The sequence below is a fragment of the Sprattus sprattus genome (assembly GCF_963457725.1).
Source record: "Sprattus sprattus genome assembly, chromosome: 1".
Lineage (NCBI taxonomy): Eukaryota > Metazoa > Chordata > Actinopteri > Clupeiformes > Clupeidae > Sprattus > Sprattus sprattus.
The window spans coordinates 37,676,526-37,700,767 of NC_137920.1; the positions used below are offsets into that span (position 1 = coordinate 37,676,526).

The 24,242-nt window shown below is 43.4% G+C and overlaps 2 protein-coding genes across 5 annotated transcripts in view; both read left to right on the forward strand.

Moving 5' to 3' along the window:
* Positions 1–1,383: 1,383 nt before the first annotated feature.
* On the forward strand, positions 1,384–21,785 carry tab1 (TGF-beta activated kinase 1/MAP3K7 binding protein 1). Of its 3 annotated transcripts, none has more exons than XM_080839919.1 (11): positions 1,384–1,428; positions 2,223–2,353; positions 6,424–6,574; positions 9,090–9,176; positions 9,496–9,634; positions 12,070–12,186; positions 12,883–13,042; positions 16,432–16,576; positions 17,955–18,168; positions 18,418–18,574; positions 20,371–21,785. In XM_080839919.1, the coding sequence occupies exons 1-11, from the start codon at positions 1,396–1,398 to the stop codon at positions 20,591–20,593; spliced, it is 1,557 nt and encodes a 518-aa protein (XP_080696045.1). In that variant the 5' UTR covers positions 1,384–1,395; the 3' UTR covers positions 20,594–21,785. The 3 variants fall into 3 exon arrangements, with proteins under 3 accessions (XP_080696045.1, XP_080696046.1, XP_080696047.1); XM_080839920.1 differs by having other exon boundaries at positions 12,931–13,042; XM_080839921.1 differs by lacking the exons at positions 1,384–1,428; positions 2,223–2,353 and adding an exon at positions 2,689–2,821.
* Positions 21,786–23,108: 1,323 nt separating this feature from the next.
* mgat3b (beta-1,4-mannosyl-glycoprotein 4-beta-N-acetylglucosaminyltransferase b) overlaps positions 23,109–24,242 on the forward strand; it is a 28,381-nt gene continuing 27,247 nt past the window's right edge. For both annotated transcript variants that reach the window (XM_080848605.1, XM_080848604.1), the window contains exon 1: positions 23,109–23,761. The gene's annotated coding sequence lies outside the window, so the exon portion shown is untranslated. The remainder of the gene's footprint in view (positions 23,762–24,242) is intronic.

Sequence of the window (24,242 nt, forward strand, 5' to 3'; positions counted from 1 at the left end):
CAGAGAAAGGAGGGAAGGCGAAGAGCATCCATTGAAGTAGGTGACCAGAACAGTGTCTTGTGGTTTGAGAAAGCCATTGATGTAACAGACACTCAAGAACTCCAACCACAAAAAGACAAACAAGAAGAGATGGAAGCAGGAAAAATGCATGTAGAGGTGAGAGAAATGGATTTTAGGAGACAAGACCAGGCAGAAAAACTGAAAGAGGAGGAGAGAAACAGGGAGGAAGAGAGACTGAAAGAGGAGGAGAGAAACAGGGAGGAAGAGAGACTGAAAGAGGAGGAGAGAAACAGGGAGGAAGAGAGACTGAAAGAGGAGGAGAGAAACATGGAGGAGGAGAGACTGAAAGAGGAGGAGATGCTGAGGAGTGCACAGAGAGTCCGAGAGAGGGATGATGACATGACAACGTTTTTGGATGAAATGGACGTGAGACGTAAAGAGAAGGAGAAGAAGCAAGAGGAGAGACAAAGAAAAGTTGACGAGGCCAATAGGATCTGGAGTCCTCTACCAGTGGGATCAGATGACTCCTACATCAGTGAGACCGTGGGAGCTGAAAGAACACAGCGGAAAGGAGGAGAGAAGAAAAAAGTCAGATTTCAGATCAAGCTGAGCAACACCAAGTGGTGGCTGAACGAGGATGATGCGCAGACGTCTTGAGCAGCACAGGGAGCACATGGGGAATAAGGAGGGGAAGAACTGCAGATGACTTGCCTGTGTATATTTAAAATTAAAGTTTACAATTTCCATTCACATCTAATTTTATAATTAAAAACATAAAATTATAAAACTGCACAGCAGTCTGAATTTTCATTTCCTCTTTTGATTCAAGTCCAAGTTAGAGCAGTCAAACATTGCCTTAAAAACTCACCTTGAATGGATGAAGAATGAAATTATGACCACATTAATTAAAAAACTCTTTATTATGTATTGATAATTAAGACCAACCTATAACTCACAACCATCTTTATAAATATGACTATTGCTGCACTGGAACAACCTGGGTCATTTTACAGAGTTGATAGAATTTAAGATTACAATTTAATTCACAGCTTAACATAACAAGTAAGTTAGATGATAGCCTTGCCCTGCTGAAAGTGTAAACCAACAACGCTACTATGAGCAACAGGTGAATATAAAAGTACTGCTATGCAGTATCCACAAGAGGGTAGCCTATAGTCGTAAAAGAGAAGCAGTTTGAGCTTAGGGTTGTGAAGAGCCCAAATCATAGCTTTGCAAACAGATACAGTGCAATTGCTGTCGTTGACCAGCAGACAACCTAGCAATACCACACTGCATGAAGATGTTGTGAGTGCACCCAAGAACTGTCGGTTTCAATAGGTCCGTGCGTGCGTTTTGACGTCATGAAGAGACCAAAGTTATCCTGTTCCGCTCAAGATGGCGGCGCAGCGGAGGAATCTGATGCAGAGCGTAAGAAATAGTTTGAGCAATATTTCTCTGTGATTTTTGCGTGAACATGGCATAGTTAACCAGCTGAATAGATGACAGTTTGATTATCATATAGAACCATGCATGATTTTCGATATATGAACGAACCAGATTTGCTAATACGTGCTTTGCATCACAACAGTGCCTCTAAAATGAGTTCCAACATAGCTAGGATTGTTGCCCGTTTAGCTTACTTTAGTTTGTCAGTCTTAACAGTCATTATTTCAGTCGTATCTTTTCTACTGTGCAAAATGTGTATTTGAACAAATCAATATGTAGGAGATTCAATATTTACTGTAGTGCTCCGACACAAGATGGTCTGAAGTCTAGTAAGCTACCAAGCAACTTGTGCTGTTATTGTAGCTAACATTAGCTGTTCAATTATGGGTTAAATTGGCTACTTTGCTAGCTGTTAAGCTCACACCTTTAACATTAACTTGTGCCTTAAGTATTACCGTAAGCCCAAGACAAACAATGCATTCTTCACGGTCTCGAGTTTCTCGAGTGTTGTACAGATGGGTGCATATGTTTTACATTACATGAGCATGGCATAGGCTATGCACCAAGTGAAACGCTAGCTTGACAGTCATCGCATTTCATTATTGTTGTTGCAGGTCAGCAAACATTTAACAGTGAGCTGCAATTGTACGATACAGTGTTGCTAGCTACCTCCAAAGAAAAAAATCCCTTTACAATATGTTACTTTACTAATGCATACACATCAGTTAGCCACTCCTGTGGTAGATCTACGGTGATGCAGTCTTTTTTCCTTTTAGCATCAGAGTTGGACTGACGACCTGCCCCTCTGCCAGCTGTGTGGCGTGGGCAATTCACCAAACTGTGTGTACGGACAGGATGGCAAGGGCGCCCAGAGCCACCCATATGAGGATGGTCATTTCCGGTTCAGGTAATCGTTTTATTTGATGAGAGGGGATCTCAGAAATCGGGTATTGTAATCACAGGCACATCTCTAGATCGTAGTCGTGTTCTAACATCTTCTCAAACTACTGCTTTCCGTAATACCTCCTTTGGTTAGTGGCGATATTGTCTACTGACAGTTGGTCGTTGAATAGTGTATGAGAGCCAAATTTGCATATTTTCATTTTCATATGTCAGCAGACCTTACAAAGCTTGAGATGTGAAACCTGTGGCATGTCAACAATGTTATAAGTGCTCTCTTCTATGGAAAAGCCGTTGCTGTTACATGCAGGTGTTTGTTTGAGTTTCAGTGAAGTGCCGCTCATTTGTGTCTGTTCCCAGCACCCGTGGGTGTTCAGGGTTTCCTTATCGACTCTCATGAGACTGTCATCTCCTCATGAGTTACTTTCCTCCTATGAATACCTGGTTCCTGAAAGTCCCAGCTGCTGCACTGACTGTGGGTTTGAATGCCAGGTGCAAGACTTACTGCTTGATAGTTGCAGCCACATGCGTTTTGCTTTATTTTAGTACAACCCGAATTCCGGAAAAGTTGGGACGTTTTTTAAATTTGAATAAAATGAAAACTATATGACTTTCAAATCACATGAGCCAATATTTTGTTCAAGCAAAACACATGTTTAAACAGAGAAATTTTACAATTTTATGCACAAAATGAGCTAATTTCAAATTTGGTTCCTGCTACAGGTCTCAAAATAGTTGGGACAGGGGCATGTTTACCATGGTGTAACATCTCCTCTTCTTTTTAAAACAGTTTGAAGACGTCCAGGCATCGAGGTTATGAGTGTCTGGAGCTTTGGTGTTGGAATTTGGTCCCATTCTTGCCTTATATAGGTTTCCAGCTGCTGAAGTGTTCGTGGTCATCTTTGACGTATTTTTTTCGTTTAATGATGCGCCACATGTTATCTAGGTGAAAGATCTGGAACTGCATGCAGGCCAATTCAGCACCCAAACTCTTCCACGATGAAGCCATGCTGTTGTAATAGCATATGTGGTTTTGCATTGTCCTGCTGAACTTCACAAGGCCTTCCCTGAAATAGACGTCGTCTGGAGGGGAGCATATGTTGCCCTTAAACCTTTATATACCTTTCAGCATTTATAGTGCCTTTCAAAACATGCAAGCTGCCCATACCGTATGCACTTATGCACCCCTATACCATCAGAGGTGCTGGCTTTTGAACTGAACGCTGACAACACGATGGAAGGTCTCCCTCCTCTTTTGCCAGGAGGACACGGCGTCCATAATTTCCAACAGGAATGTCAAATGTGGACTCGTTGGACCATAGAACACTGTTCCACTTTGAAATAGTCCATTTTAAATGGGCCTTGGCCCACAGAACAAGAAGGCCCTTCTGGACCATGTTCACAAATGGCTTACTTTTTGCATGATAGAGCGTTAGTTGGCGTTTGCAGATGGCACGGCTGATTGTGTTTACCGACAGTGGTTTCTGGAAGTATTACTGGGTCCATTTAGTAATGTCAGTGACACAATCATGCCCATGAGTGATGCAGTGTCGTCTGAGGGCCCGAAGACCACGGGCATCCAATAAAGGTCTTCGGCCTTGTCCCTTACGCACAGTGATTTCTCCAGTTTCTCTGAATCTTTTGATGATGTTATGCACTGTAGATGATGAGATTTGCAAAGCCTTTGCAATTTGACGTTGACAAACATTGTTTTTAAAGTATTCCACAATCTTTTTACGCACTCTTACATCGATTGGAGAGCCTTTGCCCATCTTTACTTCTGAGAGACCCTGCCTCTCTAAGACATCCCTTTTAAAGCGTATCATATTACAAACCTGGGGCCGTATTCACAAAGCCTTTTATCTTACCACTAGGAGTGCTCCTAACTCGCGCTAAAACCTTTTATGTAGGAGTAATTTCTTAAAAGTGATTCACAACGGCTCTGAGACCTACTCATACTAAGGATAATACCAACTCCCAAGCTTAAGATAAAAACTCCGTTGCTATGGATGACGTCGCTTCTCATGCACGAGTTTAGAAGGGGTGAGGATGGTGATTGGTTGTTGACAGGCTCTCTCATTAAAAACTCATTCGTGACGTCTCTCTAACAATCCCACTATATCGACTGAAAATAAGAGAATAACCTAGGCTTCAAATTAAGTCATATTAAATAATTATGGACAGTGCAGTTAGCAGAATGCACACGCATGATGACAAGTTTGTGCATCCAACGGGAATGACACTTTGCACGTTAAGAGAAATATAAAGCGATCAATATAAAATATGGCAATTGCATGTAATCAAGGCAGTAATAATTAAAGCACCCAGCAAACTGTAAGGCTATTATATTTCCAGCCCTTGACCACTTCAAATATCAGCACATGCGGCCCTTTAAGCCCTCCAATCTTAATTGATCAAAGCGAAACGAACGTGAAACGTATAGCCTAAGCGAAAGCCTACTGGTCCCAGGACCAATAGCCACTGTTACCCCAGCGGCATCCAGCTGGTAAGTTCTCAAAAACCTGCTGCAGACCGCTCTCCGTTGAAATGCACAAGTCATCGGTACATCCAACTGTTGGATGATGTGGGGTCTACAGTGCGTTGATAGTTTGATGAATTAAACGGCTGAATGATGTTTTAAGCGAAGCCAAATAGGCTATCTTTATGTTTCCAAACATTTCACTTCGGGACACATCGTTGTTTAAAGGCGTCATTGCATCCCGCGCTAATTCTACGACAATATCAATACCTTCACGGTTTAAGCAATGTCTTTTATCAATTCCATGTCGGCTGCAGCCATCTTACGATTTTTTGTGAATAGGTCTTAGTGACTTAGGAGTCCTCATGAGGAGTTTTAAGCTGTCCTAGACTTAGGTGCTACTTTTAGGGATAAAATATTTTGTGAATTGCTCTTAGTAAAAAAAAATTAGGAGTCCTACATTTAAGACTGACACGCCCATTATTTTTAGGAGTTTCTCCTAAATTCGCCACTTATGACCTACTTTTAGCCCTAAGATTCTTTGTGAATACGGCCCCTGATATCAATGAACTTAATTAGTTGCCAAATGTTCTCCCAGCTGAATCTTCTTATTTTTTTTTGCTTTTTCAGCCATTTGTTGCCCCCGTCCCAACTTTTTTGAGACCTGTAGCAGGAATAAAATTTGAAATGACCTCACTTAGTGGATAAAAGTGTAAAATGTGTCAGTTTAAACATTTGTTATGTTATCTATGTTCTATTGTGAATAACATATTGGCTCATGTGATTTGAAAGTCTTTTAGTTTTCATTTTATTCAAATTTAAAAAACGTCCCAACTTTTCCGGAATTCGGGTTGTAGATTGAAATGACAAAATAAGGCTGTGTTGCTAATTCAGTAATTGCTGCTCATTCAGAATTATAAAAATCAAACGTATTCAGAAGAATACATTCTGAAGGTGTTTCATAAGGTATTTTAGGGCAAACCATTATGCAACAGTCAACACACATCAATGAACAGAACATTTTAGATCTAAAAGTATCAGAATACATTTGGTAGTTGTTAGCCCTTGTTATCAGGATTTTGAAGCTTTAGCTTCTTACAGGGGGCTCAGCTATGTCCTGATATTCTCTTGGCACATTTGTTTATTTTCAATAGAACAGCAAATCATATAATTTTGTAAAATCAATAATAGCCGGTTGTACCAGTGTGGGTCTATTAATTGGAATTAGGCGGCTGTGATGTGTTAAGTAACAGGTAATTCGATAGTTTAAAGGCTACTGAGCTCACAGATTTGATGAGCTCAACCTTTGTCAACTAAATGTAGGTACAGTCCACTCAATTGGTGAGTTCACATATAAGTACTTGGTTTGCATTCTTGTAAATTTTGTATGACGAGTTAGGATTAACCTATATCTGCGAAACATTTTTTCAGACAATCTTTAAAATACGACAGGTGACTAATGTCAGACCTAGACATGTGGTGTTAGGGTTTTCTTGCTCCATTTAGCCTTTTTACTGCCCATCATTTATCCGTTTTGTATTCAAAAGGCAGATAATCTTATGCATGTTTTATCCCCCCCCCCCTCTCTGTCTGATCAGAAGTGAAGACTGCTCCCTCTATGGGGTGTTTAATGGCTACGATGGCAGCAGGGTGGCCAACTTCATGTCTCAGTGCCTGACTGCGGAGCTCTTACTGGGCCAGCTCAACTCCACACACTCTGACGCAGACGTCCGACGGATACTCTCCCAGGTGTGCCACTTCTGTCCACTAGGTGAACTATTACAGGGTTGGCTCCTAGGAGGCAAACTCGGGAAATATTGGGCAATAGTGTCATTATCCTAATTGTTGTTTTGCTGGGGTTTGCACAGGTGTTGTCTAAGCTATTCAGTTCCTTGCCATACTGTTATACTCTAGGTCAGTCTTCTATTCATAGTTTTCTTAATACTTCCACTTCCCAAGCAATATGGTGTGCCAATGAGAGACCTTTTCAAGTTTGTCCAGGGTCTGACTAGTTTGTTTTAAGATGAATATTTATAAAATATAGTGAATGTATATTTATAATTTAGGTTGAAAGCCATTATCTGTGATTGAGTAAGCAAACTGGAAACATAGTGTAGTTGACAGCACATAGGGATGAGAGGTAATTAATTGTGTTTGTTGATCGGCTGTTGGCTGACAATTTTTAAAATCTTTAGGTTTTTTTAGTTTGATGCAGAATCCCAACACTTATTCACGCTCTTTTCAAACAGATCAGTGATTTTGATTGGATATGAGAGGTGGTAAAGAACATTGGGCCTCATTCTCGTTCGTTTTCTGAACTTCTTCTGAAATGTTACTTACGCGACTTCGTAAAAACAACGTAAGGGAAACGCTTCCGCTGCATTCCCGCATGCTTGAAAATGCGTTCATAAACAGCCGAAGTCTTCTCAGCTGTGTTCCTCCGGATTAGTTTCTTAACTTGATGCACGTTCTCGTGAAAGTGGATTTGCATACATACATGCCCCGCCAGCTCCATATTAGGGCACGCAACCGTAGAAACGTTTGCTGTCGGAATCTCCCGAATCCACGAAAGCACCTTGCGAGTCATGTCTAAGCGTAAAGCAAGCAAAGAGCGCAGATTTAACTTAACCGGTGCAGACATGGAGGTACTGCAGGATGTGTCCATTCTATTCCACTATGGCTATTTAAACGCAATTGGGTTTAGTGTGTATTTATTTATTCACTTACATGTGCAGTGTTCGTGTACATTTATATTCACATTCAGTCATTTAGCAGACGCCTTTGTCCAAAGCGACGTACAAGGGAGAGAACAGTCAAGCTACGAGCAATAGAGACCTAGTGTAACAATAAATACTACTTTACATAAGAAATAGAAAAACGAGGCAGTTCATTCCACCAACGTGGATCTACAAATGAGAATAGTCTGGATTAGCATTCTGGTGTAGTCCTTTTATTTATTTAATGACATCACGATGCCTCGTAGAATCATGACTATAAATGTGAAACGTAATTGTTAATTATACAAATATTTTCGTATTTATTATTATTATTATTATTATTATTATAATTATTTTAATCCGATGATGTCTGTAGAGTTGACGTGAACGCAATCACCAATGGTTTCTCACAAATTCAGCCATTAACCCAGTTTTTAAAAATGCGATTCCTCAAATAACTACAAGATGGCCACAACGGCCAAGTTACGACTGCTATTTCACGTTCTGAAAGTCTTCTGAAGTTCAGAAGAAATCCCAGATGAGAACTGGGAGAATGGCCTTTCCTAAATCCACCGAAGTGGAGATCAGAAGAAAGTCCTTCTCAAAGTCTTCTCAACTGCTTTCGAGAATGAGGCCCATTGTATATATAGACTTTTACTTTGACACTGAAAGTAGACCCTTTTAATCATGTTAAACTGTGCTGCTGTACTGGTAGCAATGGATGGCAAATAGAATATCTGTCCTGAAATGAAGCAGAGGGATCGGTGTAAAACATTTACAGTTACTAAGCTGTGGGCTTTCTTTTCTAAAAAAAAAAAAGATTTTCAGTTTTTTTTTTAAGAGTTTCCAAAAAAAAAAAACCCACTGGGCTAGTGTAGACAGCCCGCACCTAATGTCACTGAAAAGGAAACCGATTGGTTACCTGACTGTAACCGCCAATAGAACGTGTTAGTGTAACACATGGAAATACGACTCTTTCAGTAAAACAGTCCTCAGGGTTTGAAGAAATGTCTAACTGATCCGTGAACAAGAGAGCGTGACACTCTGAGGCTCAACCTAGGCCTCCTACAACACGTGAACCCCAGCACACACACTCTAGGGCTCAACCTAGACCTCCTACAACACGTGAACCCCAGCACACACACTCTGGGGCTCAACCTAGACCTCCTACAACAAGTGAACCCCAGCACACACACTCTGGGGCTCAACCTAGACCTCCTACAACACGTGAACCCCAGCACACACACTCTGAGGCTCAACCTAGACCTCCTACAACACGTGAACCCCAGCACACACACTCTCATAGGCATTAGGTCCATGTGGAATATTCTCATGCGTTTAGTGGTGTTGATCGTTTCGGGTAGCATTTCATACAGCATATTAGTGCCCCTGTGTTCATAAACAATATGTTGCCCACTCATCTATTGATGAGCATGGAAGTTTGACTCCTCACTTGTACAGTGTGCGGTCTTTAATGGCTCAGGGAATTAACAGAGCATGTCCGTGTCTCTGGCAGAGAGGCTGATTTGATGTTACTTGTGTCGCAGGCCTTTGATGCCGTAGAGAAGAGTTACTTTGAAACCATTGGGGACGCACTGGCCGAGAAGGCCAACCTGCAGTCCCAGCTCCCCGAGGTAAGGATGAGCATGCAGCAGTAGGCAGACACACTTACACCAGGGACAAATTACACATATTCATGAATGTTGTGCTCCAGTGATTTTGGCTTTGGCTTATTAAAAGTAATAACGAATATAGAAGACTCAAATTACTGTGCGTATATCCGCTCTCTAACAGTAATTGCAAAAGAGAGAGAAGTATTCATGCACACAATTACGATTTTTTTTATGCTCTCATATCTTTTCCTTCCTTGTGGTTCCAATATTCTGAATTTTCTTTTTTAACCTCTGTTTCCTTCTCTGTCTCTGCCGTTCCCTCCCTCTCTCTCCCCTCTAGGGTGCGATCTTCCACCAGCTGTCCCCTCAGAGTCAGAAGCTGGCTGATCGGCTGGCAGTCCTGGAGCAGGAGGTGAATGGAGGCGCCACTGCAGTGGTGGCCCTCATCCTCAACAACAAACTCTACATCGCCAATGTTGGTCAGTGACATGGACCACACACACACACACACATACACACACACACACACACACACACACACACACACACACACACACACACACACACACACACACACACAACTGTGTTTAGTGCCATTCTGGTATTCTGTTGCACATTAGAGCGTTTAACTTTTTTTCAGTCTTTCACTTCTTAGCCTTGTAACAGTCAGCATTGTTCCAGCTTAAACCGTATTGGTAAAATGCCAATCACCTCGGAAGCAATGCTGAAAATGTTTGCTATGCAAATTTTGTGATGGAGTTGTTATTCTTGGTAAAAAAAAAAACTGCTGTTCTGCTTCAGTTGACGGGCTGCAGACATAATTAGACCCTTAACCCTCCCCAGGCAGCCATTTCTACATGCTGTGCCAGACTGCAGTTTTGTAGACAACGGGTGCACTAGTTACCAATTTGAATGCTTGTTTTTAAACAGTTTAATGGAAGCACATTGTTAACATACATGTACATTTATTCAGATAACCTGTAATATAACAAGGTAAACCACAGTAATGGAATGCTGTGTGTTACTGTAGACCAGACTCAAAAAACTAAATTGACAGTGAAAAATGAAGCCACCAGAAGGAACTAAAATAATGGCAACAGTTTAACCAAATATGGGTGGAGCTGACCAGTTTTCTGTTTACTATGCGTAATCTGTCTGCTAAAAGCCTTCAATGCACAGACTGACCAGTATTGGCTTCATTGCTTCTTTACGTAAGTGCGTGATGCCATGCTTTTTTGCAGTCATTGATAAAACCTTACACTTTTTGTGCAGGGTTATATAGTTAGCGTACGTTTCATTTTAGTAAAATCATTATGTAATTGGAGAATATCCAATAATAGGGTAGTAATGTATTTCTAGAGAATATCCAATAATAGGGTTTTGAAGTATTTCTAGAGAATATCCAATAATAGGGTATTGAAGTATTTCTAGAGAATATCAAATAATAGGGTATCGTAGTATTTCTAGAGAATATCTAGAATATAAAGTATTTCTATTGCATGCAAGGGAGCTGACCTACCCTACCCATTGTGTCACTTGTAATATAGATTGCCATCCATTGTTTTAGACATTCAAACACATAAATTGTGTATCTGTGTGTGGAGGGGCATTAAGAGAGATGGGTTTCCCATTTGCCCCCAAACTTGTCTGGGTCGATGTAGGGCAAATCCATTCCCATAACGACCCCTTATTGGATAATTGGGTAACAGAACAGACAAGGAGGAGGAGGGTGGGTTCATGCGAAGGGTGTCTGTCAGGACTGGACACAGTGAAGAGAAGGGGGGGGGTTCATGCGAAGGGTGTCTGTCAGGACTGAATACAGTGAAGAGAAGGGGAGGGGGGGGGGGGGGGGGGTTCATGCGAAGGGTGTCTGTCAGGACTGGACACAGTGAAGAGAAGGGGGGGGGGGTCATGCGAAGGGGGTCTGTCAGGACTGGACAAAGTGAAGAGAAGAGGGGGGGGGGGGGGGGGGGGGGTTCATGCGAAGGGTCTCTGTCAGGACTAGACACATTGAAGAGAAGAGGGGGGGGGGGGGGGGGGGGCACAGGGTTTCCTTTGTAGGCCAGAGAAGGGCAGAGAAGGAGAGTCATTTATATTACAGAGAAAAAGCACCCCGGCCAGCTGCAAGATGTTAACTGTTAAGGCAAGTGTCAGGAAGCTTGTGGGCCTCCACACGGAAGGCTGTGCTGTTACACTAAGTGTTTCAGACAGGTAGATGAACCTGCCTGCATGGGAACCCATGACACGACAGGCCCACGTTCATGTTTTAATATCGCTTGTCCTTCTTTTTGCCTGCTTTAAGGAATTTCTGCCTTTACTTCATCTGGTTGTTAACCAGCACTTCTGCCTGTTGAGCGCTGCCTTAGGCAGACACATGTTCTCCAGAGGTTCTTGTGCAGTGAGTGGATATGGGGATAGGACAGCTCACATCCAAAGATTTAGAGCTAGGGAGTTTTCTGTGCTTTACTTACCATATCTCTCAAGCAGGGGTTGTGGTCCATTTTATTATTATTGTTGGTCCCTTTGATGGACTGGGTTGTGTGGAATCCAATAGTCTATTTTTATATATTTAATAAATATTACATGGTCATTTAGTCTCTAATTATTTTTTATAGACTCTGTATGCTCGGTATTTGTATATAGATTTCTAACATGTTTATTGCCAGTTTAGCAAAAATAAGGGCTTACCGATGAGCTTACCAAAATTGCCCTTTAAAAATCCATAAACTTTTTAGGCTTACTTTAACTTCCTAGTGTCCAAGCCTATCTAGGCCTAACGTCTTCTGTATATAGTGCTGCTAGGCAAGAAGGCTGGTTGTCTTGATGATGTCTGTGAGAATGCAGTCACTGCTGTAGTGCAAACAGATTGCCGTGCTAAATAGTGTTTCTTCCTCCTGTGCTCTTGTGCTGACAGGGACCAATCGGGCCTTGCTGTGCAAGTCCACAAGTGATGGCCAGAACCAGGTGATCCAGATCGGCCGAGCCCACACCACGGACAACGACGACGAGCTCACCAGACTGGTACAGCTCGGTAAGGGGGGTTCACAGGGGCAGAGGGGGTATAGGTGACGAGCTCACCAGACTGGTACAGCTCGTTAAGGGGGGTTCACAGGGGTAGAGGTGGTATAGGTGACGAGCTCACCAGACTGGTACAGCTCGGTAAGGGGTGGGGGGGTTCACAGGGGTAGAGGGGGTATAGGTGAGAAGCTCACCAGACTGGTACAGCTCGGTAAGGGGGGTTTACAGGGGCAGAGGGGGTAGAGGCGATGGTTGCCTTTTACTTACTGTTACATCTGTGAAGCAGAATGAAGTCAGAAGAAAATGGCCATCCATTTTTCTTAAAAGCAGACAGAGGTTTCCCATCTTCTAATAGTGTATTAAGGTGTATATAGGTATGTGGTATCAAGGCAGTAAGGATCGTTTTCATCTTCAAGAGTGTGTAGCTGAATTGCTCTCATCTGTGCTGTTTTTAATAACAGAATTGATTGATGGCATTCTGGGAATGGGAGGATGGGTGGATGGTTGCCCATGCAGCCTATATCTACTGTGCTTGTCCTTGAAGCACCTCATGTCATAATTTTCTATATATTTCTCTCACTGAGTTAATGCGCTGGTTTCATTGCACGTTAAGCTCACTGATGACCAGAGGGGGGTGATTGCAGCCCTTTGTGTCATGTAGTTTAATGATTGAGTTTTTAATGGTTGTCATTTTATGGGGCCGTTAAAGCCTCGCTGAAGGTGACCCCCCCTCCCCCTCTTGTGTGTGCGTCTGCAGGTCTGGACACCAATCGGCTGCGCCAGACTAGCCTCATCGCCGGACAGAGTAGCACCCGCAGGATTGGGGACTACAAGGTCAAGTTCAACTACACGGACATCGATGTGCTGAGGTGAGCGCCTGCTCCACTTGTTTAAACTATGACACTTGTTGCTCCATGTGTTTAAACAGCTGCCATGGGTGGTTTCAATGACCAGAGCAATGCCTCAGCCCTCATTTGATGACCTGAATTGAGTTTTTAATGAATGTGTCGATGTAACTCGGAGATGAAGGTTTGCCGCCTCCATCTGGGCACACTGGAATGTAACTACTTAATAAGGCTTCTCATAGTGTGCCATGGTGTCCTCATAGTGTGCCATGATCATAGGCGGAGATCCCGGGGGGGACAGGGGGGACGTGTCCCCCCCCTACTATAAAGTTGTCCCCCCTTCAACAATCATTGTAAACACAAATAAATTATTTTGAATAATTTAGTAATATGAAATAAAAGCCCGACAACACAAGCGGTGCTAATTATAAGCATACAACAATGTGTTTTTTAAGTTTTGAAAAATCATGATCCCCTTTTCCTCAAAGTGTTTTGGTTCACATGCTGTTTCCAACGGGCGGGGCTACTGTCAGCTCCCTGTTTCAGTCAATCAGCCCAGTAGCCTACACCATGAGTCGTCAGCAGCCAGCCCCCGGACCAATTCTGGCCCGCCAGCGCTTTTTTGGAAAAAAGGAGGTTTCTTTTGTGAATCATGTAGCAATCTGTGTGTTTGTAAGAAAAAGGGAGTTTCTTTTGTGGTTGATGCAGCAATCTGTCTTTATTCCAGTAAAGTGCGCAATCTTTTTTCCGGTAAAGTGCGCAATACTTATTCCAGTGAAGTGCAGTAACGAAGCACGTGGAACATACCCCGGATTCAGCGGTGCAGATCTGAAGAGAAAAAAAGACTTGAAATTCATCATCTTTGAAGCTTAGCTGTGTTAGCTAGCTGTCTAGTCCTGCAAGGTAGCAAACGCAGTTCAAAGAAAGCATACAGAGAGACAGGGCAATAGGGCCAGACAGCAACTTTTTCATGTCCCACCCCCCAGGAACTACTCTGAAATGTTACCATGTATTGTCCCCCCCAACAAAGAAATGGGATCTCCGCCTCTGGCCATGATGTCCTCTTATTATGCCATGGTGTCCTCCTCATAGTGTGCCATGATGTCCTCATATTATGCCATGGTGTCCTCCTCATATTGTGCCATGGTGTCCTCATATTATGCCATGGTGTCCTCCTCATATTGTGCCATGGTGTCCTCATATTGTGCCATGGTGTCCTCATAGTGTGCCATGATGTCCTCATATTATGCCATGGTGTCCTCCTCATATTGTGCCATGGTGTCCTCATATTATGCCATGGTGTCCTCCTCATAGTGTGCCATGATGTCCTCATATTGTGCCATGGTGTCCTCATAGTGTGCCATGATGTCCTCATATTATGCCATGATGTCCTCTTGTCTAAATGGGAAAAAGGTCTTGTTATCCTGCTGCTTTGAGAGAGAAAAAAGAAGAAGTGGCTAGTGGACAAGATTATATCTTGACACGGCCGTTCAAACCTGACTGTTCATGTTCGGTTGAAGCGTCATTCATCAAATACCTGTGTGGTTCAGGTCAGGCTCACATGTCATCGTGGCCTAGTTTTACCACAACCTCAGTGGCCCCCAAACATTTATGTTATTTTGTCCTTTTGTTATTTTAAGCTTTAAGCCAGTCCCTTCTACCTATATTAATTACTTTGGACATTATTTAATCTGACATGCCATGATGCTGCACCTGTTTAGACCTCTGAATTGTAAATCCATCCAGTCAGAAGTGCATTGCAGCTGTGAATGTACAAGATATAAGCTCAACTTGGAGAAGATGTGGACCTGTTTATATATGACCCAAACATTGCTATGATTACAGTATGTAAACAATGGGATGTTAGTGTGTAGGTGGCACTAGACACGTCACCAAGGCAGCATATGATGTAAACATCCTTTTACAGTTAGCTTGAAAACCACTGATATCTTAGATAGCTCACACCCCCTGTTTAGTCAATGTTTGTGGTTTCTGGACACTTTTTTTTTTATATTACACTTTGGTCTGGCCAGTGAGCGTAGAGGTGCATTTTGGGATTTTGGAGGGAACAGAATTAGTCAGTGCACTGGCATGTTTTTGACAGAGGGACAGCCTTGGAAGTGGCTTAACTACTGAACCAGGGATTGAAATGAGACCCCTTCCCCCTGATTTAGGTAACCAAAATGTTGTGTTTCCCAGTGCCAAGCATTTATGTAACCCTGGCATGTCAGATTAAATAATGTCCAAAGTAATAAAGGTAGTGAGGGACTGGCTTAAAGCTTAAATGAAATAAGTACAAAACAACATAAAGGTTTGGGGGCCACTGAGCCTGTGGTAAAACTAGGTCACGATGACCTGTAAACCTGACCCGAACCCAAAAGGTATTTGATGAAGGACGCTTGAACCGAACATGAACAGTCAGGTTTGGACAGCCGTGTCAAGATCTAATCTGGTCTAATAGCCACTTTTTTTTGTTCTCAAAGCAGCAGGATAACAAGAATCTCTTTTGCCATTCTGAAATAAATGTTCAAAAATCACGAATGCTCGTTGAATTAGTATAGCAAAGATGCCGCATTGAAATTCATTACAAAGACACAGTCCAATCTCGGTGTAGGTGAAGGCCCTGCTTATTGAGCAGATTTTTCAGGGGTCATTTGCCTCAATTTTGTCATTTGTCACTTTAAACCTCATAAGAGTGCATCAGTCAGTCAGTCGTTCGTCATCATCATCATCATCATTGTGTGTTTTGTTTCTATGGCTGGCCCATCATGGCTCCTCTCTGCACATACAAAAAAAACTCAACTGTTTCGAACAAAATACTTGACGATTAGAACTGGAATTTGGGCTCCTGGGATCTTGGATCAGTATTTCCGGGAGGTGTGATTCCCACATTTGGCAGGAGGGCCCCCGCTCTCTTCCCCCAGAGCCGTGAGCTTTCGGTTTGGTTTCCTGTGGTCTGCTCCCCAGGCTGACCACTTGACAGCGGTCCAAGTCTGGCATTACCACTTTGAGTCCTTTTAAATTACATTAACCTGCACACATAAGAACTCCAATTTCCTGTCCCTGCTGGGCAGTAAATAGGTATTAAGCTTTGAATGTGATTCAAATTATCCACACACACACACAATAAACGAAGAAGTAGAAAAAATTTAAGCTCACTTAATTGAATTGCTCCTCTTTGTGGAAGCGACTCTGGCATTTCAGTCATGCAGAGTCACAAGCAACATCATCGGACCAAACCATGAGAAATTTGTGGTGATATTTTCATGTCATCACTCGTTTTTTGTTTTTTTCTCCCTCGCTGTCTCTTGTTCTGTTCTTTGCCACCGATATCCTTCTCCCTCTAACCAAGTTTTCTGCCTCTTCATCCTCAGTCATCATGAGTTCCAACTTTCTCCCCTTTCCCTGTTTAGCGCTGCCAAGAATAAGCCAATCATCGCCGAGGCAGAAATCCACGGAGGCCAATCGTTGGAAGGAGTAACGGGCTTTCTGTTGCTCATGTCCGAGGGGCTTATCAAAGCTCTGGAATCCGCTCACGGACCTGAGCAGGCCAATCAGGTACAGCCTCACCACTTGTCAATCATCTCCCCCTGTCCAATGGCAGTTGAAAGCCCAGCCCAGTTTAGCCCGAGCAGTGACCTTCAGCTTTAGTGACTCCAGCTGTGACCGTGGCCACGGGCCACTGGAGGCTGTGCACATCAAAGGGAAACTGTGCAAAATGTACTTCAAACCATCAGTTCATTAAATGGGTCATAAGAATACAGACAGCCTCAGTCATCATGAGTTTCATTGGAAAATTGCTTTGGGAGGTCTTGGGATCCTGATGGTGAAGAGAAAATGAGTCAGAGATCTTCTTTATATTCAATTTCCAATTAGGCTGATGACTGGTGTATGAGAGGTACGTTTTGAAGATGTTATTGTCACAGTTTATATGATAATTGAGTTAACACCAGTGTATTATTATTCATAATGGCATGTAGCCGCACAACCTATTGTAAGTTTCAAACACACAGATGTCGCTCTCTCACTTACTTAATGGTGCATGTGCGCGCACACACACACACACACACACACACAAAAATTGGCATTGGTTACCAGTCACAAGGAAACAAACAAAAAGCACAGCTGAACCACAGATAGATTTTCCCACCTAAATGCTTGAAGTAACCATAAAGAAGAAGTAGGAAACGATGTTAGGGGGAAGTAGGAATCATGTCATTTTAGACCAGAGTAGGAATCACATGCACGTCAGGTCCTACAATGCCAATTAGAGACCTTTAGACCAAGTTTACAGTTGGAATCACATGCACGTCAGGTCCTACAATGCCAATTGGAGACCTTTAGACCAAGTTTACAGTTGGAATCACGTGCACTTCAGGTTGATACAATGCAGATCAGAGACCTTAAGACCAAGTTTATATTTGGAATCATGTGCACTTCAGGGTCATACATTGCAGATAAGAGACCTTTAGAGCAGGTTAACATGCTCCTTAAATCTAGTGTGCGATAACAATATGTGCAACAAATACAGCTGAACTCAGCTTTATTTGAGAAGTGGCCACTCATTCTGTAACAACATGCAACGTAGTCATCTTACTATGTGTCCACTTATGCTTTATGGTTGTTGACGTGTCTAGTAAATGTGAATCCATTGTCCATTAGCGTGGCGTGCAGTTCAGCATATGCGTAGGCTTAATTGAACATGTGTTTTGAGAGAAATCAACTTCTAGCTGAGCCACAGGCTTCAGAAAACACAAGCGAAATGATCAAATACTCTGTAGGCCTTTCCAAGCATATGTCCACTCATGTTTAGACCAGTCCCAGCATATGTCCACGCATGTTTAGGCCTCTCCCAGCATATATCCAGTCATGTGTAGTGATCTAGCATCTAGCGCAGACTAAGCCCTTCCCTTCCCTAACCTGTCCCTCTTTGCAGGAGATGGTTGCCATGGTGGCGGCGGAGCTGGCCCAGCAGAGCACCCTGGAGGCGGCGGCCCAGTCTGTGGTGGAGCGGGTCAAGCGGCTGCACCACGACGCCTTCGTCAGTGGGCGGCAGCGGGCATCGCACTGCTCACGGCACGAGGATATGACCCTTCTCGTCCGCCTCATCAATTACCCGCTCCCTGATGGCACGCTCACGCCCACGCAAGGTGAGGCACCATTCGCTGTCGTCATTCGGGTCTGCCCTTATATATCCAATTAAAATAAGAATTCGACAAAAAAATGCTGTTGGAACAACCATCTCTTCCAAAAAACCTAAACTGGTGCAATCGGAAACTTTGAACATTAGCACAGGCTTACACCAATGGCAACAATCCAAAATGGGACATAAAGATTTTAAAATTGGATTGGATGGAACTTTTCTAAATCCTTTCTCCATCTCCATCTGTCAACACCAGGTGGGCGCATCTACCCTGTATCTGTGCCGTACTCCAGCAGCCAGAACACCAGCAAGACGAGCGTGACCCTCTCCCTGGTCATGCCATCCCAGGGCGGCACACTTACCAACGGGACCAACACCGCCTCCACCCTGGATGGAGGCACCCCCACACCTGGGTATGGTATTTCCCTCTCAAATTTGAGTTGGCGTGTGGAGATATTTGATCAAGTCCCTCATAACTCTCTGTCTCCATTATTGTGTCTACACCATTGTTGTAGCTTTAAGTTCTAAAATAAAGAAACCGGGAAACAATAACACCAAAGAGAGAGCTTGTGTTAGGGCCTTGCACCTTAAAATAGCCCAATAAGATACATTCTAGTTGTAACAAGAGAGGAACTGACTTGGTCGCCACCCAGTCTAGTCAACAAGGGATGTGTCTTTTCAAATGATTAATGGCTGTTTGCCTTTTAAGGTGGGCAATGTCCGCTTCATCCGCAAATGAAAAGCCATTGTGAGATTAAAATTCAGACACAAACCTCTTTGCCTCATACACAAGTTCTAAGTGACTGACATGTAAAGTGTTGACTCACATTATGATTAGCTACAGTGCGTCAGTGGTAATACATAAATAAGTAAAAGGTATGTAAGGCCATCAAGTTTCTCTCGTCCCTGTGTGTACTAGTCTTGTCACATATACACATGTAGGCAAAGCAAGGCCTGTCAGCACTAGTCTTATCAACCTTAATTGTCATCTGTATGTAAATGTGTGTAACTAACTGAAGTATGTTTCAACATTTTCTGTGTCCCTACCTAGCATCCTGGTTGAAACCATAGGAATTTAGAGTGATTGCCTTATAGCACTAGTAAAGACTAGTCGAGACTAGAATAGTCAACTCAAACGTTAGGAAAAACTTTGAGTCATTTGTTTTGCTCATAGCTGCTAACATCTGAAATCAGGATGACTTCTATATTCAAGAAAATGTCAACAAATGGATTTCATACCACCGGGTTTGATTTACCAGTTTGAGTTGATTGATTGATTGGTTGTTGATCGTGAGGTTGGGAATGCTCCACAAGCTGTGAAAATTGTCCAGTTCAACTGAAAAATTGCCTTGAAGTAAAAAAAACAAGCATGTTGAAATTGATCTCTGATATGAAAGGGAACATTAGTGTCTGTCTATTGTACTGATTTCCTGTACTCACACACACTTCCTATCAGCGTGTGCATGGCTTATACACGCCGTCGTTCCGTTCATTTCACCTTCTACCATTTCTGTCTTTCCCACTCTCGCTCACACATTCTCCATTCTCTGTCCGACTCCCTCCCCTTCCTTATGCATTTCCTCTGCCACGACCACAGCATGGTGCTGGTCTCAACCATTCGGCCCTCAGTGTCAGTGGATGTCTTGCAGCCTATAAGTGAGATCCCTGCCCATGTTCATCCTCCTAAACATAACCCTAACCCCAACCTTCAAACTGGCTGCGGTCCCAACCCTCTACCCGATCTTGACTTCCTTCTTGGTCCAGACCTAGACCCAATTGCTGAACTTGATCCTATTGGTCTTGACCTTATCCCTAACGCCGACCATGATCTTGGTCCTAACACAGTCTGCAACATTGCACCTATTGCTTATACTGAGCTTGTTCTCAGTCTTGACCTAATTTCTAATTATGGCCCTAACGTTGCGGCAAACTCTGACTCTCTTGCTAACTTTGACTTTATTCTTGGCACCAATCATTTTCCTAATGTTGATCTGGGTCTGAACCCTGGCTGTAACTATGATCCTTCTCCTAACTTTGATTTCCTTGGTCCTGAGCATTACTGTAACCCTGATCTTGTTCCTCTCCTCCCTGTTCCGAATGAACCCCCCCACCCTCCTGATGCTATTCCTGAGTTTGGCTCTCCTGACCCAAGCCTTGACCCTGACCCTGTCTCTCTCCTCCCCGCTTCCCCTGCTACCCCTCCCCACAGCCAGAGCCCCACGGCCACCCTGCAATCCACCAACACCCAGACCCAGAGTTCCAGCTCCAGCTCGGGTGACGGCAGCCTCTTCCGCCAGCGGGGGAGTCAGGCAGCCCAGCCGGACGAGACGGGCCGGGTGCCCCCCTACGTGGACTTCACCGAGTTCTACCAGCTCTGGGGCTCGGATCACAACGACGGTCAGAGCACACAAGGCGGCCTGGGACCTCAGTGAGGAGCCTGGGGGGAGAAGACCACGGGATTGGAGGGAATGGACTTTGGGTTGGAGGGGGTGGCATGGTCGGTCACATGGGGTTGCCTGAAGCCAGGGGCTTCTGCGGAAGAACTCCTGCAGACTCCATGATGAACTCAGCAAAGTGACAATGTTAATGCGTAACTCCAGGTTACTACTCACAGATGTCAGCAAATTCCCAGATCTTGAATCTGCCAAGACTGGCTGCAGTGCATTTAGGCTTTTTTTTTAAGTTTATGATCTCTTTTGAGGCATGCACACAAGGTAGGCAGACCTCAGGATTGTGCTCGCTCTGTGTGTAGGATCTTTGTCCATTGCACCCTGTTATTTTTACTTTTTTTCCTCAACATATGTCTATTATTGAAAATGTCTTGAGTAATGGGATGTAGTGTGATTGGCACATTCCATCACTGAAGGTGAATGTAGTGTGTTCAAAAGTGGGGGGGAAACTCAATGCACAACATCTAGAATACATACAGGGCATGGATGTTCAGTAGCTGTAGAAAGAGGTATAAGAAAGGGGACTGTACAAACACCCAGACCTTGAAGAAAAGGAACTGTTGCACTTGATCCTTCAACTGAAAACATGAACTCCTCTGCATTTTTAACCGTTGCCTTCACTGAGTTGTGAGCCAAAAAAATGGACGGCTAAGGGGCATTTAAAAAAAACTAAAAAAATCTTCCCTGCTGCAGCAGGAAACATGCTGGGTGCAAAACTGTCACCACTCGGTTGACTGTTGTCATTTAGCACGTATCACAGCTGTTTTTATTATTATTGTTTTTTCTTTAAAAGGCTATGTGGTGGTAAGCTACACGAGCATATCTGACCATTCTTTTTCTTTTAATAATGTGGTGACGACAGAATGGGTGGGTGGGTGGATGGTGGTGAAGTTTAAAATGCCAGCCCCCGTCAATGAGTTGATGGCTGACACGCTACCCACGTCGCTGATCATTACTTCAGGCACCCTGTGGACCCATGCTAAAGAAAGAGAATGAGGTCAGAGGTTTAGGAGCGTGAAGGGGGTTGTGTGACCTTAGCTAATGCTGACGTCACCGGGGTATATCTGCGAATGTCACATGTATATCTGTTTTTGTGTTAATGTGTGTGTGTCGTTTTTGCTCCTATGTATCGCGAGCATTAGTGCCTTGCCAAAGTAAAGTATTAGAACCGGAAGTGTTGTGTTCTGTCTCTCTCTTTTTTCTTGTTCAGATAGATAAGCCTTTAGCAAAGAATTTCACTGCTTTAGGAGTATTTAGTCTCAGATATTAGGATGTTATTTGTGATTAGTGATTAGGATGTTATGGCGTGTTGTTATTTAAAAAGGCCACACATGCATGTGTGCACACTTATAATTACAGGTAGGAATGGTGTGTTTTATGCATGTTAAGGCGAATACCATTGTCGTTGGATGCATATATACATTTACTTATACATGCTTTTTGCTCCTGGTTTATGATATTTAGGATGTTCTGCAACTTCCCCTGTGGTGTGGGAGTAGTCTGATTGCCAAACTGGTGTGATGGATTTGTGCTACTGTAGTGTGTCTTCCAATAGAAGACCTAAACACACGTGTATACAATATGTGTAAGTTGACAAGCTAGCAGCAAACAGAAATTGTTATTGTGAAACTGATTAACTTTGCTCGTTAAAATTGCAAATAAGTTTCGGTAGGTCATTTTGCGCAAATAGGATAGGCTATCGACCTTCTGAATTCTTCCCAGTCCAAAACAAACGTACGTGTTGGATTATTTTTTGCTACCAAATATCCAAATGGTAAATGTGTTTGTTTTGTAATTGTCCTTGTGAAAAGAATGTTGAACGCTGAGCGCAGGGAGGATTTGTAATAACAAATCATAAGCTTCCTAAAGCTTCAGCGTTCAAGATTCTATTATTTTCTATATGTGTATACCGGTATATTTAGCATTCACTGTGCTTTTTGTCAGATGTATTTTCTCATGCCTCTGAGCGAGGACAACTACAAGTGCTCGGTAAGCCACGGAAACACTTTTTTCAAGTAGTCGTCAACAGTAGACATCACTTGACATACTAAAATCTGTATGATTCCGGCAAACAAGACCCGACGTTCCACAACATCAAGCAACAATGTTGCTTCCTTGACTTTGAGAGCAAATGGTGGTGATCCGTTACTACTGGAGTGGGTGACAGTGGAATGGGACGGGAAATAAACAATGTATCATTGCTCGAATGACTTATTTTGTAGCAGGCTGCGCTTTGCTTTCAGGTGGAATGTCAAATACATCATTTATAAGAATTAATATTACGTTAGCATTATGGTGAGCATACAAATGCTGTCGTTAACCTCTATTTTAGCGTTCATCTTTGATTCGTCTATGAATAACCCTTTTTTCGCCCCCTCCGTATGGCTACTCCCCCTCCCTGTCCTATGTGATAAGCAAGCTGGGAGGAGCTGTCGTCTCGTGCGGTCCCCCCTCCTTTTCCTTCACCTCAGTCATTTCTAAAGGGGAGAATGAAAAATAAAGGAGAGAGGTCTGCCTTGTACATGAGCGGAAAAGCGTCATTATTGTCCTGAAAGCAGTCGGACTAGTCTGATGTTAGGCACGGAGCTGGCCCGAAGACAACGGCGATGGAGAGAACCCAGAGAGTAGGGGGTCGCGAGTCATAAAACCGTCAAAATTGTTGTAGGAAGGAGCAAGAATCGTTTTCATTTCACTCCGCATCTCTGCTGGCGGGATGGAGATAAGCTATCTCCTGCATCAGTACGTCGAACAACAACCTGAATGGCTCTCAACATCTTGAATGCAGCGTTGTTTTTCTCTCTCTGTCACTGAACCCAGCACAGTCAGTAATCTTTCATACGAAACGCGAGGTTTACATGGACAGAGTGGCTAACGAACAAACAACTGGACCGACTCGTTCTCTCTGCTGGGGATCCAGAGGTATATAGCCTGCCTCATTCTCCAGTGTAGCCGCTGCCTTGCCGCACAGCGTAAGCAGGCTATGCGGCTCTGCGTTCAGAATGTAATGGAGATTGGTGTAGCCAGGCACAAACGAAAGCTACAATGCGTAATAACTCGGATACTTCTGGCTGTTAATACGACTGAGGAATCTACTAAGACCATCTCCTGGATCGCAATGAACATCTAGATACAACCCAAAACAGGCGATGGGTAAGCTCTTTTCTTGTGCTAGAAGACGGAGGAGAGGCGATCTCCACGGCTGTCATATCATTACACTTGTATGTCTGTATCTCATGGTGGGTGTATATGTAATGTAAAACAATCGCTGATGCTTTAATTTCTACAGGCCTGGAGTGAATCGCCGGATATGAAAGTGTCGAAATAGAGAAGACAGTGATGATGATAAAAGCTACATTAAAGCGGCTTTTATTGCTCGGAATAGCCTGGTGACCGCTGTGTTCGTTAGATGCAGTCTAGTACTGTTTTAGTGACAATGTTGCTGTTGTAAATGGTTAGTAGTCTATTATTTGGTAAGGAGCACCTCAAGCTATTTCGGCTGAGTGTCACTGTGACGAGAATTTTGGAGACGTTCCAGATGATTCTTGGCCTCCTGGGGTCGTCAAGTAAATTTCCATGGGGTGAGCCAGGGTGTCGTAAGGAAACACAGACCAGCGACCCTAACTTACCCGCA

What these genes read in the sequence shown, in the direction of transcription:
- tab1 (XM_080839919.1), top strand. Translation starts at nt 1,396, where the DNA reads ATGGCGGCGCAGCGGAGGAATCTGATGCAGAGC. An exon ending in TGCAGTCCCAGCTCCCCGAG is followed by an intron (nt 9,177 to 9,495) that starts GTAAGGATGAGC and finishes TCTCCCCTCTAG; the next exon opens with GGTGCGATCTTCCACCAGCT. An exon ending in CACCAGACTGGTACAGCTCG is followed by an intron (nt 12,187 to 12,882) that starts GTAAGGGGGGTT and finishes GGGCCGTTAAAG; the next exon opens with CCTCGCTGAAGGTGACCCCC.